Here is a 20,591-nt window from a genome sequence, read left to right on the forward strand (position 1 = left end):
GCAAATTATTTTTAGTAGAATAACTTAGTTAATTCTGCTCAAAATAATATAAATAAATAAATAAATAGATAAATAAATAAATAAATAAATAAATAAATAAATGTGCATTCCCTGATAGAAAATATGAGACAAAACTGTCAAGTACATATTTTTGTACATGTACTGCTAGGGATAGAACTTCACTAGACTCTCATACTAATGAACCTTCCCAATTGACAAAGTTCAACCCTGGCTAGCAAATAATGTTCATTAGCTGTCTTAAATTCACTTTTGTGAGCACAAGTGTGATCTTCTTGAAAAACTGTAATAATTTTAGGTAGAATTGCGAACGTTATTTCAGGGAAATGATGACTCAAGTAGAAATATCCTATCAAAAAATTAACATAAAAATACTCCAGTAATGAATGATTTACAAAATCAAAACATTTACTGTTAGTTACATTATGCAAGTTGTCCTCACTCATGCTTTCTTCACCTTAAACCTGCACGGTTTACGCTGGCACATGTAATGCTGGGATCTGAGGGGTAACTCCGTGTGTGTGTTTTGATGCGGGCACGAGACTTTGGTTTTTGTCATAAAGGAGGTGGAGGACCCGAGTGGGACGGGTCCTTTAACGGGAGCTACTGCAGTGGAGTTGGATTTTAAAAAGTCTCCGTGCAGTGTGTGATAATTTGTTAGAGGAGCACAGTCATTCTGTGATTTTAATCAGAGCTCTCACAGGCTGAACATATTAGAGCTGTATGAGTAGGGCAGCGAGAGGGCGAGCGAGAAGATTGTGCCGGTGAAGAGTTGGGAGTCAAAGTAAGAACCGAGGCCCTTAATTAAAAATTTATGTCATATTAGAGATGGAAATTTCAATCCAGCAGCCAGAGGTGCAGAGAAAGACAGAGAAATGGACAGAGGAAAGAGAAAAGGGTTTCGAGAGGAAGCAGTGGAAGAAAAGAAGTGAAAGGTTGGCAGAGAGCACGAGGAAAGGCGCCAATGACTGTTTATCGTTACTTCTCCAGTTTTATAGTGATTCAGAAAATGAACATTTAATCTCATATGTATTGTTTTCAGAGTTAATATTCTAACTTAATTTGATACTCAAGCCTAAATGCCTGAACAGTAAATGTGAATGTGTGTGTGTGTGTGTGTGTGTGTGTGTGTGTGTGTGTGTGTGTGTGTGTGAGAAGAGAGGCTATTATGATTAAAATTTTAGTTCCAGGTTAAATTTTAGTTAGACGTTAAAGACAGAAAGATGCCACAAAGTTATGTCCACTGACGGAACTGAAAATGAGTCTCCTTGTAAATGTTGTACATTTGTTGTACATTTGTTATACTAAATTCCCCCAGCTGCCTTCATGTAGTGTTTAAAGTACGTACATGCCACGGTCTTCTCCGTCGATCAGCCCATCTCAGCAAAGGTTGCCTTTGACCTGCTGTTTGCCTGTGTGTGATCAGTGTGTGATCGGAGTCGGTTTCTTCTGTTGCTGGTGTGCTATGCGGGAGAGAGCAGCTTCTGGCTTCCTGCTTGTGCTGCTTTGCCCTACAGCACCACACCAGCTCTGAGGTCAAAGCACGCACTTGCCAGGGACGGTGGTGCAAGAACTGTGAACATCAAGTGGCGCGGACAGTCCGGAGCCATGGTTGGCATGGTTTCTCATGTCGGCAGTAGGTACGAACCAGGCTTTAGCAGTTAGGCTGTCATGGGTGGGTGTTTCATGGCTTGACAGATGCATGGGCTAGGATCAGACTGGCACGGAGCCGGTCTCTCTGCCACCGTGGTACAGCAGCCGTCTGTGGTGTGGGTAGGTTTGATGGTAGAAGCACAACAGAGAGCAGCTGTGATCTGTACGGCTAGAGTGGGCATACCAGTGATGCCGCAGAGCTATGCACGTCTGTGTAGTCCTTCTTGTGCAGTTTTGCCTTCAAAGTCCTGATGAGCAGGATAGTGTTCCCCTGGCAGGTGAGGTCTCACAGCTTCTTTCCTGTGCCACAGGGAGAGTGCCGCCATCAGCCCTGGCGTTCCCTCTACAGCAAGCTGCATTATAATGGGGCTGCTTTGCAGCAATGTCTGTAGTAAAAGTTGCTTTACAGATCAAACTGAAGCAGGGTGACAGACACTCGGCCCGTGAAGGTGACTGAGACGCTGGCAGGACCAGTATGTATAAGTGAGCCCTAGAACCCTCAAACCTGGTTGATGTTGATGAGCACAAACATGGCTAAACAAAGGGGGGCGGGGAAGGGTTACAGGATGAAATGTGTTCACTATATGAAGAAAAGAGATGAGGTTTATATATCATTATTCAATTCTAATAATAACACGTAGCTATTTATAAGAAGCAGTGGAACATTACAGCCACATATTAAATGTTAAAGCTATTTTACATTATAAAACATGGTAATAAACCTTGGTAAGTTTTTTTTTTTATCTGCAGTGGAAACAAAGACCTTCTTAAACATAAGTTGTTTTTTTTAAACTTATGATTGATTTATACATTTAGAACTTTCTCTATCATTCCAAATTCAAAATAACATCCTTAAGCTTAGCAGCAAACTATGTTGTAGGTGATCGATCTGAACTTAAACACAGAATTCCTTATACCCTGAAATAAATTTCGCTCTTGAAACGCTGAGAAAGGTTTAGAGAAAATATGGCGACTGTGTCTTTAAAAAGTTGACATAGAAACATGCAGCCAGCTCCACTACTGTCATTGTGAAACTTTGAAATGGTGTATCTGTCTATTCTCCAATTGCCAGGGGACAGGCATTTCAGACAGTCCAGCCCACTACACCCACACACACGTATTACTATCTTCATGGGGTTTTTCCATTGTCTTCTGTATTGCGATAGCTAAATATAGTTATGCCTACTGTAATGCTAACACACACTAAAAAACATTAAAGGCACTAAAACCTAATTCGTACTTCAACCTCAGTTACCAAAAGGCTTTTTAAAAAATTTTTTAAAATAAAAGCCATATTTTTTCCATTAAAAAAGCATTTTTCATGCAGCCACAGTTCAATCAACCCACGTCAAAATGTTCATGTCTCCCAGTCATCATGAGGACATTTAGTACCTAAAAATGGGGCTAAATGCACATGTGCGCGCACACAGAGAGAGTTGTTATGGAATTCTCCTATCCTGCAAGGCCAGAGGGATGATGCGTTACAGGTCATCCATAGAGCGAAGAAGCTCCTGTTTAAGTTCAACCCAAGACTGAAGCTCCTTCAAAAACCCTCCTGAGTATACTTCAGGTGGGAATGAAGTGAGATCAGAAACCGTACAGGTGCAAATCTGCAGCATTTAATACTTTGGAATTATTCACATGTATGCTTACATTTTGCTTTCTAAGTATATTTAAATCTTCACCCTTTAGATCTGTCACTTATGAACACTAATGCGTACTGAACACGTATTGCTAGGACGTGCTTCACTGCCAAAGCACACTTTGTCTCCAATGGCACACGAGAATGTTATGATAGCGGTGGTCGCACACTGTCAGTGTGAACTTAGCGATCTTACTAATGAATTTACTGTGAGAGGTATTTGCCGAACTCAGCTCTCATGAAAAGTTTAGTTTACGTCTAATGTGGATTTCATGTGTAAACTTCCTCTTACGATGTCATTTGTGCTGGATGAAGTGACATATCGCGCTTGCTGTTATTCTTACAAATTGTTGGTGAAATCGCACTCCCTGAAGTCTCTGAAGTGGACATTACGCCATCTGCCTGGTGTCAGAGGACGCCTACTCCCCATTCCTAGAGTGCCACTGCTCCTCCCATGGTGTACAGCCTACACTTCAGGAAAATTCGCAAATTTCATTTGTAGTTTTGTTCTCCTCTTCCATACTGCGGTAGGACCAGGAGGCTTACGCTTCCGAGAAAAGATATTGCAGTTGTCTCTCTAAAGCCTTCACTGGGATGCCATAGACATTTGAAAGGGCTCCTATAGAATGCTGCGTCCGTCTTTTTTAGGAGGCCAGGGTGAAATTGTGTACCTGTCTCTTTAAATGCCTGTGCACTGCCTCAGGAACTGACAGCTCTGCATTGGTCATCAACTCATTTTTCTTCTTCTCCCCATATATCTACTCTATCCACTTGTTTTCCACTCATCTCCTACATTCTTGAACATTTGCTTTCTCTCTCCCTCTTTCGTCTCATCTCATCTATCCCCTGCTCCGGATTTGTAACCAAAAGACAGCACTCGCTAACACTCGCTGAGTCACAATTAGCATAACAACAACACAGCCCCCAGACCCCCTAGGGAGATGGACCCCTCTGTCCTCTCCACATTGACGAATAACAGACAAATAACTTTTACACTCAAGCAAAGACGCCGACACACACAAAGACACAAACGCACACACCTGTGCTCACACACTCATTGCCATCCCTGGCTATATATGCCCTAGCAGTTAATTAGATCCTCTGGCGTGGCATATTCAAGTCAATATGCTAAATTACAAACAGTGGTACTGACTGGACAAAAGCACTTGTTCGATTTGCACGGTACCTCAAGCAAGCGAACCTCAGATCCTCCAGCGTTTGCATTTAGCAGTGTTGTGCTCTGCACCATTGCGCTTTCGATTCCGTGAAGCTACGTGTCTCATTCATTACTGGTTCACCTGTATTGTTGCAGTTATGAGGCCTATTGAAACCAGCCTTCTGTACTTTTGTGCATTATTCTACAATGCAATATACAGAGGCATTAGCTCCCTGCCGCCGTTCTGTTCGACATTACCAAAGCCTGTCACAGACCTATTACGCCCCGCGTGGCTGTGTTCAAATCCGGTTAAACTCACAGACGTCCCTTCACTCCCTTAATCCCACTCTTCCTTGCCCTCCACCCTTCACTACACAACCTTCTGCTTTGGGACTCAGCGCGGCGTTCGTTTTGCCCCCCTCTCCGTTCGTCCCTTTTCCTGCTTTCCTCAGCTATTTACCATCTGGCGGCTGAAGCTGCGTTCCTGTCCCCTTCTGCGTCTATCACCCCGATAATCAGTCATTAATGCTGCTTCGACACGCGGACTTCTGCCAGCGCGAGGGTGTGGGGTGGGGTTGGTCACTCCACGCGCACGCACACGAGCGCCGTGGCTTTAATATCCTCCCTTCATCCTCTCCCTTTGGAACGGACTTTTTCGCACGTGTAGCTCGGGCTGAGCGTCACTCATTCCGCTACTTTCATTCGCCTTCGCGCGATACTATCTGAAGGAGCGAACCCGCACCGAGAAGCGAGACCCCTCCCCGCCATCACTGATATCACTAACGGGGGAGAGACAGATATAGGCCATATTTCACCACAATTCATTCATTCCTTCTTTCTTTCTGACAAAAGGGGGATCCGTTAGATTTATTTCCCTCCCTGTCTCATGTAAATTATTGTCAGTCCCAAGGAAACCTTGGAGCTGGAATTCTCCGCGTAACACCGCTTATCATTACTATGACATTCAAAGGTCACTATGACATTTTATCAGTTTAACACGTATGTCTGGGATGTGCAGAAAGGTGTTACATTAATATGGCTTCCTAAAAATATATACTTTAAATAATATCTTATATTTTGAACAATAGTTCAGTTATAGGTAAATAATAATAAACTGCAAACAATTATTATTATTCCTAAAAAAAAAAAAAAACTAGCAGTCGGCTCTGTGTAAATCCGCCTCATTCGGCGAGTTCATTCATTTAACGCTACCGTGTGCTCTGTGAACTGTAATCCACACAGACACAGACACACACAAACGGGAGTTAAAGATCACAAGCGCTACGAGGTCTAGCCAGCCGCAATTCCCCCAGTCCCTCGCGCTTTCCGCGTGCCTGCGGCTACGTTGCTCAGTCAGCCAAACCAGAGCTCGCGTTACTGCACCCGCCGGTGCACGGTGCATCCCCGTCACTCCGAGGCACGCGGAGACAACAACGAGCTAAACGTGACCTTTAGATCCGCCTCACGTATAAAACAATCGACTAAGTGATTCGCCAAGACAGCGGGCACTTTTAAAAATGTGCTGCGAAACCGGATAGGAGTGAAAACGCTACATGTATTACAGCTCACTGCAGTCGTCCAGGCACAGAGTCTAGATTGTTATTATTACCGACTGATGAAACACTGCAGTGAGATTACGTTTCAGATTAAGATTGCGTTTTATCATTTGAGAATATCAGTAAAAGGGAAACAACATTCCTTCTTTTAAACATTAAAATACATTTACACAGCAAGTCAACTTTGTGTTTATTAATAGAATACCAAATGCCCAAATGGATTTGTTCAAGAAACATTTAACACATTCATTCATTAGTCATTTATTAGTAATGATAAGGAACGAGTTTCAAGATTGAAAATGCTTGTTCTGGAGTCTGTCAGACGGCCTTGGTTATAGTTTCTGGCTTCCAGATTTTTATCTCTTTGTAGGGTGGGTGGTTTGGATAATATCGGTTCCAAGACCACAGTCTGTTCTCCCTCAGGCTGTTCAGTATGTAACCAAAAGCATTGTTGTTTCTGGGTCAAAGGTCAATAGTTAAGATGTCTCAGTGTAAGATCTGACCTCCTCAACTCATGTTTGTTTTTTGGTTTTTTAAAATTTAAATCTTGGTCAGTAAAAGAAGGAAATATATCTGTTCTTTTAAGCAGAAGTCAGACGCTGGGTAGAATATGAGTGTGGGCATAAAGAGGAATGGATAGTTTCACACACATTTTCATACAGTTCAAAGGGAAAGCTTTTGCATGAAGGGCTTTGCTCCCTAAAGCTAGCTTCAAGATAAACAATAATACTGTTCTTAGCCTTGCTTCTACACTGTACCAGTTACGTAAGGCATAAAAGATGACTGCCAGTCAGACATGCTCCAGACTGCATTTTATTCTGTATTAAACATGACTGTAGATTTGTTTTGCATAGTGACATCAAAAAAAAAAAAAAAAATCACCAGAACCTGAAGGGTGTCTGACAGCATCTGCGTTTCCACTTACATCAAGTTTTGTGGCCATTGATTGCGGCTGTAGAGTGGACTATCTGGGACTCTTGGGTCTTCGCTCTGAGATCTGCAGGTTGCCATGAGTCTCAGCTCACAGCTGAGCACAGTGAAGCAGCTATTTCCATATGTGGGCTTCAGCATTGGTGCTCTGACTAATTACAACACTAGAGCTATTGATTACAGCCACCCAAAATAGTTTGTAAGGTTTCTGAAGGAATGTAGGAATATCAAAGCATGGACAAATCATTTCCGGGGAAGAACGTAACGGATTGCGCGTGCATGTCAGGTTTACAAAATAAAACAAAGCGTGCTCAGAAAAAAAGCAAACATAAGGATCAAAACATTATGTATCCTGTGGTAGCAAAATAAATTGCTTAATAAAAACCAGAAATGCAAACATAATTGCACTGTTGCCGAGTCAGAGCCAGTAGTTGGCTGTGTGTAGAAACTTCATAAGGGCTTTCCCAGGAATTGCTGTCTGAACAAGCAAATCCATGACCATAATCCAAGACACAGGCAAATCCATGACCATAATTCAGGCAGGGAAAAATAAAGGAAGGCTTGCACGCTAAAACTACAGATACACAGGGAACAAAGAAACAACGGCTAAGTGCTGCAAGTGTCCACAAGCAAACACAGAAAGGACATCACAACACAAAGCGTCTTGTACACAAGGACAACAACATGCCAGGGAGGAGTCGGAACCAGCGCGGACCTCTCTGTCTGCCAGGGCAAAGACTTAATGACAATTTAGTGTCTTTTTTGGGAGGGGGCTTATTTTATGTATATGAAAATATTTTACAAATATAAATATAATAATTACATATAAAAATCCCACTGAATGGCAAACAGGCTGAGGTTTGGCCCAGGGCACAACGTCACTTGTCAAAAACCCCTTGTGACACCATTGTTAGCACTTTGATTTTTGTTTTTCCAAATAAACTGAAAGCTGCCATTCTCTTCTATGCCCTCTGGTCATACAGATCTGGAAGACAAAATCAACACTGTGACATTTCTTGATGTCTGGGTCAAACCACAACAAAACCCTAAACTTTTTCTTTTTTCTTTTGTCTTGAAAAGTTGGCAGCTCTGATAAACTACAATGGAGTTCATTAGCTGAGCAGTCAAAGGCCTTGAACAAATTCAATGTGAAAGAAATGTGTTTGTGTTAATGAAACTCATACCTTTTAATTTTTTAATTGATGCTCTCAGTCCAGTGGGATAAATGGTAGGAGGCTTAAAGATGCTTTAAGTTGCATGAAGATGATTTAACGGATGCTTTAAGATGATTTAAGACGATTTAAGACGCCTTAAGTAAAAACGCAAGCCTTGACTGACAGAAAAGCAACATCTGACCTATAAGAAGCTACATGTTCAAAAGCATATATGAAGAGGATTACTCTGCTAGCTAGCACATCCCTCAGCACACTGAGCTGAAAGTGAAAAATCTTCTCCAGTCTCAGGCTGTGGATCATAGCAAATATCACGTGTTTCACACTCGCTACAGCATATAATTACAGTTTCCCCACCACAAAAGACCAACTGTAGATGCCCATGCCTCAAATGATACGAGTGGGCTTCGCGTTTCATAATAGGTTGTTAATCCCTAATGCTACACTGGCTCCCCTGCTGAGAGTGACTCCTGGTGCATCAGAGGTGCCAAATCATAGCAATGTGTCATCTCTATTTTTACTGAGAGCTGGTGAAGATGACCTTTCAACAAGGTTTGGAGAAGTGCACACATCCTTCATTTGAGTAAAGGAGAAATAACTTGATATAATATTACTCTAAAAAGTGAACGCCTGGATACAAAAATACACTTGAATTAAATAGTCAAGCAATTGCACTAAAATCTACTTAATTAAAAACTAAAACACAATTAATATAAAGTTATCAGATGTTTGTGAATTTGTGTGTATACAGTTCATTCAAATCTAATACATACAAACAAGTCAAAAGTAGGCTCCATCTCTTTGTTGTTAAGTCAAATCTATCCAAAAGTGTGAAAAATCTAAGGAAATACAAATACTATAACTGATACTCAAGTACAGTAGGGAAGGACTTGGCTCTCATGGTCCTGCCTTTCAAACTAGTGTGAGAATGTCATTCTGGTACCTTGGCATGAGAAAGACGCTCCAAGGTCAGGGGAAAACAGACGACGCTTCTGTCCAGCACCTTCTATTGCAGAGAGAGAGAGAACGAGAGAGACTGAGGAAAAGAGGGAGAAAGGGAGGGAGAAAGCAAGAGAATGAGTGAGAGAGAACTACAGAGAGAGAGAGAGATATGATCCAGTGAGAGCAGGAGGCCTGGCCTGGTGGGCGGGGTTAGAGCTGTGCTGTGCTTTTCCTCCTCCCCTCTTTAAAAAGAGACAGAAAATAAATTAGAGTAACAAGGGAGAGGTCTGAATAGATTCAAATCAATATGTCTATCATGCTTCTTACCTTTATCCATTATTAATCCACTGCTGGGGGAGGCCTCTCGCGGGACGTAACAGAAAGAGCCTGTAGCGCAGGTCTGGACCAGCCGCGCGGGAGAGAAGGCTGAGGAGTGACTGGCTGGCTGAGCGGAGGAGGGCGGGCGTGGGGTCATGCGGAAGCCCCGTCCGGCTCAGGCCCTGCGCAGGCTGCGCCAGGGAGCTGAACCTGTGGTGTGCTCCCTGTGTCACATGCTGCAGGATGGGCCCAGAACTGTTAACCACACGAAGACACATGGTGGAGAGGAGCCAACCAGCTGCCAGCCGTACTTATGGTACAGATGTACAGAGCTGAAAAGGACAGCAGGGATGTTATGGGATAATTCAGTGGAAATGTTACATAAATTATATTTTGATTCAAAATGAGCTAAAAAGTCTGGCTTTCCCAGAACAATACATTTTGACAGTTTGTAACTGGGAGCAGCAGAAGCCTTTTCATGCAAGATAGAACAGGAATGTCTCCCTCTCTTATTTTATTTGTAATGAAGGCTAAACCTATTGCTCATGTTTTAGGAGCTACCCATCACGTGTTTTCGGAGCTACCCATCACGCATTTCAGGAGCTACCCATCACGCGTTTCAGGAGCTACCCATCACGTGTTTTAGGAGCTACCCATCACGTGTTTTAGGAGCTACCCATCACGTGTTTTAGGAGCTACCCATCATGCATTTTAGGCGCTACCAATCACATATTTTAGAAGCTACCCATCATGTGTTTTAGGAGCTACCAATCACATATTTTAGAAGCTACCCATCATGTGTTTTAGGAGCTACCCATCACGCATTTTAGGAGCTACCCATCACGTGTTTTAGGAGCTTCCCATCATGCATTTTAAGAGCTACCCATCACACGTCTTAGGGGCTACCAATCAGATGTTTCAGAAGCTACTCATCACGTGGTTTAGGAGCTATCCATCACGTGTTTTAGGAGCTTCCCATCATGCGTTTTAAGAGCTACCCATCACGCGTCTTAGGAGCTACCAATCAGATGTTTCAGAAGCTACTCATCACGTGGTTTAGGAGCTATCCATTATGCATTTTAGGCGCTACCAATCACATATTTTAGAAGTTACCCATCATGTGTTTTAGGAGCTACCCATCACGCGTTTTAGGAGCTACCCATCACATGTTTTAGGAGCTACCCATCACATGTTTTAGGAGCTACCCATCATGCGTTTTAGGAGCTACCCATCACCTGTTTTAGGAGCTAGCCATCACGTGTCTTAGGAGCTACCCATCACGCGTCTTAGGAGCTACCAATCAGATGTTTCAGAAGCTACTCATCACGTGGTTTAGGAGCTACCCATCATGCATTTTAGGCGCTACCAATCACATATTTTAGAAGCTACCCATCATGCGTTTTAGGAACTACCCGTCACGTGTTTTAGGAGCTACCCATCACATGATTTAGGAGCTACCCATCACGTGTTTTAGGAGCTACCCATCACGTGTTTTAGGAGCTACCCATCACGTGTTTTAGAAGATACTCATCACGTGTTTTAGGAGCTACTCATCATGTAATTTAGAAGCTACCCATCATGTGTTTTAGGAGCTACCCACCACATGATTTAGGAGCTACCCATCATGTGTTTTAGGAGCTACCTATCACATGATTTAGAAGATACTCATCACGTGTTTTAGGAGCTACCCATCATGTGTTTTAGGAGCTACCCATCACATGATTTAGAAGATACTCATCATGTGTTTTAGGAGCTGAAACAACAGGGAGCTCTGAAAGGTTCATTTAAAAACAACAAGATGAGTTTATATTGACAACCAAGTCCATATGTTGGTTTATGAAGATTTATGAAGATCTGATCATCAGTCTCTGCTGATGCCCTGCCATGTCCTGTACATGCTGCAGCAAAGCAATGCAAAGGGACTGAAATCAACAGCAGACACTTTTGAACACGATATCCTCTCAGTCACGCTGGCTTTATTAGGCTTTGCTCTGCTGGGAGAAACGCAGGCCCTTTCACATGCACGTATGCAAACCACGGCCCAGATCCTGGCAGCAATATAGAGATTTGCCAAGAAAAGGAACTACACAGAGATTTTTTTTTTTTCCACAGAGCAATTCAATTTAAAATTCATAACTCTAATTAGCTGATGTAGCACTACTGCGAGAGCAACTTTCTGAAGCTGCAGAACAGATTAGTGGTTTTGAAATGCATCTAATGTAGAATTATTCAAGCAACAAGGGCATTAGGTATTATGCATATGCCAAGACTGGCTATTCACACAAGAGTACTGTTACACAGATATTCAAAGCCTCTTTAAAAGAAGAGGAAAAAGCAATGAAACAGTACAAAAGGAGCAGAGCTGGAGGAGTGGAGCAAGGCAAAGGTGGAAAAAGAGGCTGAATTAGATCGAACACGCTTTGCTAATCCTGTCTGAGTAAAATGGACTGGAGTCGGACTTAGGCAGATAGCAGAGATAGGCAGGAAGGGCGGAGCGAAGCAAGGAAGGCATGCATAAGCCTGATTAAGCTGCAATAAGCCTGCATAAACCTGCAATAAGCCTGCATAAGCCTGCATAAGGAAGGCGGCGAGTGCAGGATCGGGTGCAGCGGTCCAGGGCTAAGGCGCAGGAGCATGCATTATGGAAAAGGCAGATCCTTAAGTGAAGAGGATCAGACCTATCATAACACACACACACACACACACACACACACGCACGCACATACACACACACACACGTGCATATGCGCACACACACACGTGCATATGCGCACACACACACGTGCATATGCGCACACACACACGCACACGCGCACACACACACGCACACACACACAGGGAGAACACACTTGCTGAATATGCATAGCAACATAGGGTGATGTTGAGGACAGGCGGACAAACATGCACGAGAGTACAGTCACACGCCGACACAGATGCACACAGTCTGGCAGCACGCTGAGACCTGAGAGAGGTTTTTAAGAGCTTGGTCACTTGCAGAGCTCCCAGCTTTCTCTCTTCCTTAGTTCCTTATTGTGAAACACACACACACACACACGAGCACAGACCAACAGTCACAGGCACATGCGCATAGACAAACATAGACAAGCATACACATGGTCGCACACACACACACCCACACACCCATCAGGCATTCTTAAATGTGACACCTGACTGAAAGGAGACATTTCCATTGTAATTAACTGTAAAGCGTGGTCAGGTCAGTGGAGTCTGTGTGTTGGCAGTGGGGATATTGTGTACGGTACTGAACACTGGAGGAGTGCAAGCACAGACAGACCAAAATGAGCACAGGAGCAAATAAAGCATGAACAATACATCAAACAGACACCTCTCACCACTGATGTGCTCCCAACTCTGTCTCCAGCAACATGAAAAGGCACAAACACACATGCACACAGACAGACAAACACACACACACACACACACACACACACACACACACAAAACATACAAACAGACAAAAGTTATATAAAAAAAATCCAGTCCCCTTTTCCTCCATCATTTGATCTGAAGGTCAGGAGCCCCTTCAGCTCTGCTCTTGCTGGTGGATGGTGTCTGTGTGTGCAAATGTGTGTTTGTGTTTTAATAAATCATGACCGTGTAGAAATGATCCATTACATCCACTCACCCTCTCTGTCTTCCACCATGTATGAGCCAGGACAACAGCTCCCTCCCATGTCTGTCTGTCTGTCTGTCTCTCTCTCTCACACACACACACACACACACACACACACACACACACACTAGCAGACACCCTCACACACATTTACAAGCCTATCATTTCTAGCCAACCTCTTTACTCTGCCTGTACATTCTTCTCCATCTCTCGCCTCCCGTTCCCCACTTTCACTCAGCCACTCTTCACCCTTCACCCTACCCATGCTTCTGTCTCACTCACCACCCTCACTCCACTGTTCTGTCTCACTCTCCACCCTCTCACACTCCACTGTTGTCTCACTCTCCACCCTACCCCATTCCACTGCTGTCTCACTCTCCACCCTCTCACACTCCACTGTTCTGTCTCACTCACCACCCTCTCACTCCACTGTTCTGTCTCACTCTCCACCCTCTCACTCCACTGTTCTGTCTCACTCACCACCCTCTCACTCCACTGTTCTGTCTCACTCTCCACCCTCTCACACTCCACTGTTCTGTCTCACTCACCACCCTCTCACTCCACTGTTCTGTCTCACTCACCACCCTCTCACTCCACTGTTCTGTCTCACTCTCCACCCTCTCACACTCCAGTTGTCTCACTCTCCACCCTCTCACACTCCACTGTTCTGTCTCACTCACCACCCTCTCACTCCACTGTTCTGTCTCACTCACCACCCTCTCACTCCACTGTTCTGTCTCACTCACCACCCTCTCACTCCACTGTTCTGTCTCACTCTCCACCCTCTCACACTCCACTGTTCTGTCTCACTCTCCACCCTATCCCACTCCACTGATGTCTCACTCTCCACCCTATCCCACTCCACTGTTCTGTCTCACTCTCCACCCTCTCACACTCCACTGTTCTGTCTCACTCTCCACCCTATCCCACTCCACTGATGTCTCACTCTCCACCCTATCCCATTCCACTGCTGTCTCACTCTCCACCCTCTCACACTCCACTGTTGTCTCACTCTCCACCCTATCCCACTCCATTGTTCTGTCTGACTTTTTTAACTGACAGTTTGGCACTCCTGCCAACAGTGTTTATTCTTTAAAACATTAAAGATCTTAATCGCACGCTGAGGGTTTTTGAAGGAACCTCCCCTTCCACTTCTCTCTACAAGGTGATTACATTCTGCTGTCAAGAACAATAGAAATGAATTAAATCTCTCTTCTAGCAGTAATACGGTCTATTGCAAGAAAGCCCCAGAGCCATATTTAGCCATAGGGGTGGGCTAGCTCCTGCCCTGGACAGCACGACATGCAGTAAGGGGATTTGCCCCTTCACATGCAATATCACTCAATATAGTGAGCCACAGAAAATGACTGCTAATATAAACGCATACAGGCAGGGAACTAAGGCTGAATGTGGTGCAGTAGCTACTTTGTGTGGTGAGATGAATTTGTGTTGAGACACTATTAACAGCAGATATGAAGCTAATTTATGCCCTTGTCTCATTCTTCACCCTTCGCATCAACCAACACATGGATTATTTATTTATTGCCTCTCACTCTCTTGGTCTTCTTTTTCTTTGTCATCTTCTGCTGCACTCTTTCATCATCTCCATCCAAACACATGATACCCTGCCCCCTGTCCTTTTTCTCATCTGCTGTGTGTCTACAGTTGGCTCTGGGACAGGAAGACCCCCACTCCTCAACTTCGTCCTCCTCTGCTCTAAACCCCAAGTCATCCTCCCCAGCAGACAGCAGCAAAACTCTGGGGGTGCTGAGCAGTCAGGGCTCCGTGTCTCCGCTCAGCCGCTGGGTGCAGCAGAGCCGGGGGCGGGCCGCCAACGCCTCCGCCATGGAGCTGCCCTACCGCTCGCCCGTGTCCTTCTCCAAGCAGGAGTTCTGGGAGATGCTGGGGAGCGACTCCGCCAAGGCCGACACCGACACCGACGCCTCGGCTGGCGCCCGCATCAAGCGCCGGCCCATCGTCAAGACGGGCAAGTTCAAGAAGATGTTTGGCTGGGGGGACTTCTACTCCAACATCAAGACCGTGCGCCTCAACCTGCTCATCACAGGCAAGATCGTCGACCACGGTAACGGCACCTTCAGCGTCTACTTCCGGCACAACTCGACAGGCCAGGGCAACATCTCCGTCAGCCTGGTTCCACCCGTCAAGGCGGTGGAGTTTGATCTGGAGCGGCAGAGCGTGGTCTACCCTAAGGACTCCAAGATCTTCAACTGCCGCGTGGACTACGAAAAGGTGGACCGCAGCAAGCGCACATCACTGTGCAACTACGACCCATCCAAGACCTGCTTCCAGGAGCAGACACAAAGCCACGTCTCCTGGATCTGCTCCAAGCCCTTCAAGGTCATCTGCATCTACATCTCTTTCTACAGCACGGACTACCGGCTGGTGCAGAAGGTCTGCCCGGACTACAACTACCACAACGAAATGCCCTACCTGCCTTCTGGATAGGAGGGCATGGGGCGTTGGGGCGAGGGAGGGGAAAATTATGGGAGTCGAGTAAAAGAGAGGAGTGAGATATATAAACTAGGACAGAGGGACACGGAGGAGTGAGCGTGGCTGAATGAAGGATACGGATGTGGACGAGAGAGCAGGGCATGGATGAATGGGGGGGTTGGGGGCAGTACGGATGTGGGTAGTGTTGGCGCATTCGATATATGAGAGGGGGCACATTTTAAGCGGCTCAGAAGTTCTCCTCCGAGTGTGTACGGGACTGTAGGATTTTCCACAGACTGCGGAGAATCTTGCACGAGCAGCCTACTCGGAACAGACCCCTTTGTGAACTGAGCATTTTTTTTTCTCATGGACTGTGTTTGATCATCTGTAATATTCCCAAGGTGAATGTAAGGCATTTTTCTCCTGTGATAAATGTCTTGAAGAACCTCTCTACCAACCTGACAAATGTGACCTGCAAAAATCTATATATGCAAATCAAGCTGTCTAGTACAGATATGCAGGTGAGAGCACACCACCGAGGGCCTGTGGTGACTGGCAATCCCACCAGAGTGCTTCAAGCGGCTTCTGACCCACAGAAGGGCAAGGAAATTCACATCCTTAAAAAAGGATAATTAAAAAAGGAAATCCCATGTTGATTTTCATACAGCTACTATGCAGAGGCTGGGGGTTGTGCATTACAGTTATGTTGGAATTCACTTTTCCTAAGGGTAGAAGAGATAAAAGAAATGTTCATTGCATATTTCATGTTAAACTAACACAGACACACTTGCCTCTTTGACTTCTTGGTCTTCCCGCCTACAAATGTTATAGAAAGGAAGAAAATCAAGATAGTAAAAAATGTTAAGCAGTGAAACAGAAAAACAGGGAGAGAGAGATAGAGAGCAAGAAGGAGAGAGTAAAGACAAGAATGAACAGGGATTCAGAGAGCTCTTTAATTAAAGCCAAGCAGGGAGACAGAGATGTTGAGTATGAATCGACTTGCCCCTCTATTATTCTGCACATATGGGGGGGGATTACATTTTGTTTCCGAATGAATTTCTGATTTCGTGGCATGATAACTTAGCCACTAAGTGCAAGACTGCGCCTTCTGTCTCCAGGCGGGCCTTCTTCCACTAGAGTCCCGCCTATTATATCTGATTAAAAAAAGAAATATTATTGTGATAATTATGCATAATTTAATCCCATTTAAGACTTAATTAAGAACTGAACTAATTGGATTTGCTAGTGGCAAATTCAGAGATTCATTTGGCCTGGGAGATGTTTCTACAGGCCAAATTACCACATTAGACAAACAGCAGTTGAGTTGACCTTCCATAAATGCAGGAATTAATGAAGATCACAGTGAAGCAAAAACAGACATCAGCAGTAAAGAACATGGGAGACTCCAAACATTTCCATAAAGATTCAAATCAAAACACTTTGAAGACATTTTCAAGTTGGTGTAGTAACCAGAAAATGTTTGCTCCTAGATCAGGGAACAAGAGGACAGAAATATGAAAGTAAAGGAAGAAGAGCAGGGGGAGGGGGGGTGGTATGTGGAAAGCATGGAACACGGGAATGTGTTTGGGAAGCAGTACGGAGCCTGCCAACAGACGGAAGGTCGGAGAACAGAGGACTGGGTTCCACAAAGGTGGATGAGGTAAGAGGCATGAAAGCTAAGTGAGGGGAAGGGGGAAAAAATCACAATGACAACAATACAGGCAGGGAGATGAAAATGAGGAGGAGAGGAGAAGACTTGAAAGAAACAGCATGGAGAGTAAAGAAGGAGTAACGCAAAGAAAGAACACAAGGAGTGAGGCAAAAAAAAAACAAACCCATGATGCTAAATGCAATAACATAAAAGCACAATGTGGAACATCAAAGCATCTCGCTGTTTGATTCACTGCAGGAGCGGGGGGGGGGGGGGTAGAGTGAGATGTAGGTAGCAGCCGTTTATGAGTTCATAACTAAAACCATCCCTTGCCTGAAGTTACAGGCAGGATAGTGAATTCCTCCCTGTAGGCCTGCACATTAGTGCTGTTATAAAGGCAGGAACATTCCAAACAATACGACTGCTTATATGCAGTCGTAAAGCCCTCAATTCCTGCCATTTATCTGCTTCTAATCATCGGCCCTCTGCACTCTGGCTAAGCTGCTTAGAAACTGCACAAGACATTTTTTAGATTTTCTGTCTGAGGCGGATAAAGAGTGCAATTCCAGATTTAATCAGATTTTACCAGTACAAGGTATTCAAATGATCAATAACTTTAATAAGTAAGTAGTGAACAATCTATATGCTCACCTAATTGCTATGTTTATTGACTGATCAGATGTGATTAGGGCCATATTGTCTCTCTTACTCTTCATAGACAGACACTGACACTAGTTCCCTACCAGGTTAGTTATATTGCATCTCTGCAATTTTTCATTGCTGTTTATTGACAGATAAATTCCAGAATATAAAGACAGACCCATACCAACACACACACACACACACACACACACACACACAGTCAGACAGCAGCCAGGGAAGCAGGCTTGGTGGGGAGCACCGGGGGTCTGTTCTGTCCTGCTGCTGAATTGTGCCAGTGTGCAGTGGAGGAGTCTTATTGCACTCTGCCTGCCCCCTCCCTATGCGTCTAGCTCTAGTTTAACCTCTAGCTTAACCATGCGCACTCTGTCTCATGCGCACACATATGTGCGCACACATACACATGCGCGCACACACTCCCCCAAGCAGAAACAGTACCAGGAATCACCTGGGAAAATCATCTTGTTCCAACTGCTCGGCCAGCAGGACTGAGTCTCCCTCTCTGACCCTCAAATCCTCTTTCTTCACCTCTCCTCCCCAACAGCTGGACTAGCACCTGCCAAACAGCCCACACACCTGGAACATGATCCCCTACATGCCTGCGTTCATGCTAATGCCCTGTAAAACATCACAGTCATTTGGCTTTCCTACAGAAACACAAACGGCTTAATGTGGCTACCAAAGTCCCCTTAACCTCTTAGAGGACAGAATATAAATTAACAACAAAATCCATCACACTCAGAAATGGACAGTTAGGTGATGAACAGGCTGACTCCAAAACTGCACAAAAAGGGGAGGGGGAGAGTTTTTTTTAATGGTGTCACTCATAAATGGGATCTGAGCTTAATTTTGTTATGTAGCTATGATGGGAGATACTAGCTAAACAGGATCAAAATGGTAATTTTACATAATGGAGCATCCATCATCTGCTCATTCACTCTGAAACATTCCAGTGAACCGGCCTTCCTTATCCTTTCTTGACAGCCACTCAACAGCAGCCCTCAGTCAGACCGCAGAGAGGACGGACTTACACTGTCACACACTGGTGGGTGTTGCCAAGGCAAAGGATAATAGTTCAAGTGGTGGAACACTCTGGTTGTCATAGCGACTAGCTCCTTCCCTGGCCTACGGAGTCTGGACACAGCTTTGGACACTTGATCCACAGACCTAGAAACTGAGTTAGCAAACTGGGTTAGCCACAAAGTGAACAACCTGAAAAAGAGCGGGCTAATGGCAAAGGGTACTATAGGTACTATACAAAAATATATCAATATATAAATAAATATATAAATATATAAAGATATATATATTACTCACCAACCCACCCGTGGGGCTGGCAGTAGACTCTAGTTCATTTTGGGTTTGTTTTTTTCTATTTTTTACATTGTTTCTTTTCCATGTGCGTCATGTTGATGTAGTGTATGGATGACAATGGTGGCATTTATTGTGGTTTTCCAACATCTGGAAAGAAAAAAAAAAAATCAATAAAGTAGACAGGTGTACTGAATGTTCTCGCTGAGTCTGAAGAGCTAAAGTGTCTCTGGGTTGAAATGGTCTGTCTTGATGGATCAGAGACAAAAGAAGAGATGTCAGTAGTGTTCAGATCTTTACTGTCCCTGCATTTGCATACTTCTTTGGTACCAAGAGATCTGGTTCTCTTTCAATTTTTGCACACTTTTCATTTGTGAATTCCCTCTCGTTTTAAGCCGTAATTGACATTAAATCTGACGGGCATCCTAATTAAATCCCAGACTACTGCTAACAAGCTGTTGAGTTCAGTCAGAGCGCTACATCTCTTTAAAGAAGATTGATTACGCTGTCACTGTCTGCATCGCTCTCTCTCTTCACCCTCCATATCGCTCACGTGTTCTCTCCATCATGCCTCCATTCCTACCCGTTCCTCGCTCCCATAAAGCCACGGTATGCCTCTGATATCTCTGGGAGAGGGGGAAAAGCCAACAGGAGAGTAATGCAGATCTAAAGGGTGGGAGGGGGGTCTCCCACTCAACACAGCATAGTGTAATCTACCAGAGGTTCTCCCAAACCCAGCAGCTAGCGAGAGACTGGGAACAGAAACGGGAAGACAGGAAGGAAGAGAAACAAAAGTACGGAAAGAAGGAGAATGAAAGAAAAGGGGGAGAGCTGCACGAGATCCAAAGTGAGAGGCTGATCAACAGAATAATTTGGTTTAAGGCAGACCATGGTAGACCCGATCATACGTCTTTAGATTCTATAAGATTATTTTTATTATTAATGTCATTGATTTAGCAGCCTGATGTATCCACAAAACCACGAGTCCATATCCAAAGGCTGTTATTTTATTAAAAGTAGCAAGACTTGCTCAATCGCACATGCGCCTCAGGTGGGTGTGCAAGGTGTTGGGGTCTCCTGCAGCCCATCTAGTGTGACACTTGGGTAGTTATGTGCTCAGAAACAGCCATGCACGTTCAGAATCTCAGCATGCTTCTGGATATGCACCTGAGTCAGAAGAGAACTGACGAAGGAGTGCTAGAATTCATCTGATCGAAATAAAAGAAAATCATGCCGTTCGATGCTTTTATTATTCTTTTTTAAAGTCTGATCTGCGACTTCACTTGATTACGGGCAGCAGCTTGAATGTGACCAACTCACTCTCACCTTTGGTTGTAGGTCTCGTGGTAGCTCATAATGAAAAAGGACAGAGAAAAGCCAACAATGTATAGGAGGTTTCAGAGTGATGTCCATCTTCAAAAGATGGGAGGAAAAAGAACAGAACAAGCCCAACATCAAAGCAGGGACAGTGGGGTGCATCACCAACACTCAGAAGGC

The 20,591-nt window shown here is 44.4% G+C and overlaps 1 protein-coding gene and 1 long non-coding RNA gene across 6 annotated transcripts in view; one reads left to right on the forward strand and one right to left on the reverse strand.

Annotated features, from left to right (window-relative positions):
* The window catches only part of LOC113569879 (uncharacterized), a 13,117-nt gene extending 2,851 nt beyond the window's left edge, over positions 1-10,266 (reverse strand). The window contains exons 1-3 of one of the 4 annotated variants that reach the window (XR_014122813.1): positions 9,397-10,266; positions 9,071-9,311; positions 1,367-7,940 (exon numbers count right to left, since the gene is read on the reverse strand). This is a non-coding gene — a long non-coding RNA (uncharacterized LOC113569879). Of the gene's footprint in view, positions 1-1,366; positions 9,312-9,396 lie in introns of all 4 variants that reach the window. The other 3 variants (XR_014122814.1, XR_014122812.1, XR_014122811.1) reach the window with 3 other exon arrangements.
* Positions 1-19,294, forward strand: part of LOC113569878 (neurexophilin-1) — a 24,986-nt gene extending 5,692 nt beyond the window's left edge. Inside the window, exons 2-3 of one of the 2 annotated variants that reach the window (XR_014122815.1) lie at positions 14,687-17,132; positions 18,768-19,294. Coding sequence is in view for 1 of the 2 variants with exons in the window: in XM_081711253.1 (XP_081567379.1) it covers positions 14,687-15,487 (801 nt within the window). In the remaining variant the exon portion in view is untranslated. Of the gene's footprint in view, positions 1-14,686 lie in introns of both variants that reach the window. The other variant, XM_081711253.1, reaches the window with a different exon arrangement.
* Positions 19,295-20,591: the final 1,297 nt, after the last annotated feature.

Source organism: Electrophorus electricus, chromosome 3 (assembly GCF_041902795.1).
Source record: "Electrophorus electricus isolate QZ-2024a chromosome 3, ASM4190279v1, whole genome shotgun sequence".
NCBI lineage: Eukaryota > Metazoa > Chordata > Actinopteri > Gymnotiformes > Gymnotidae > Electrophorus > Electrophorus electricus.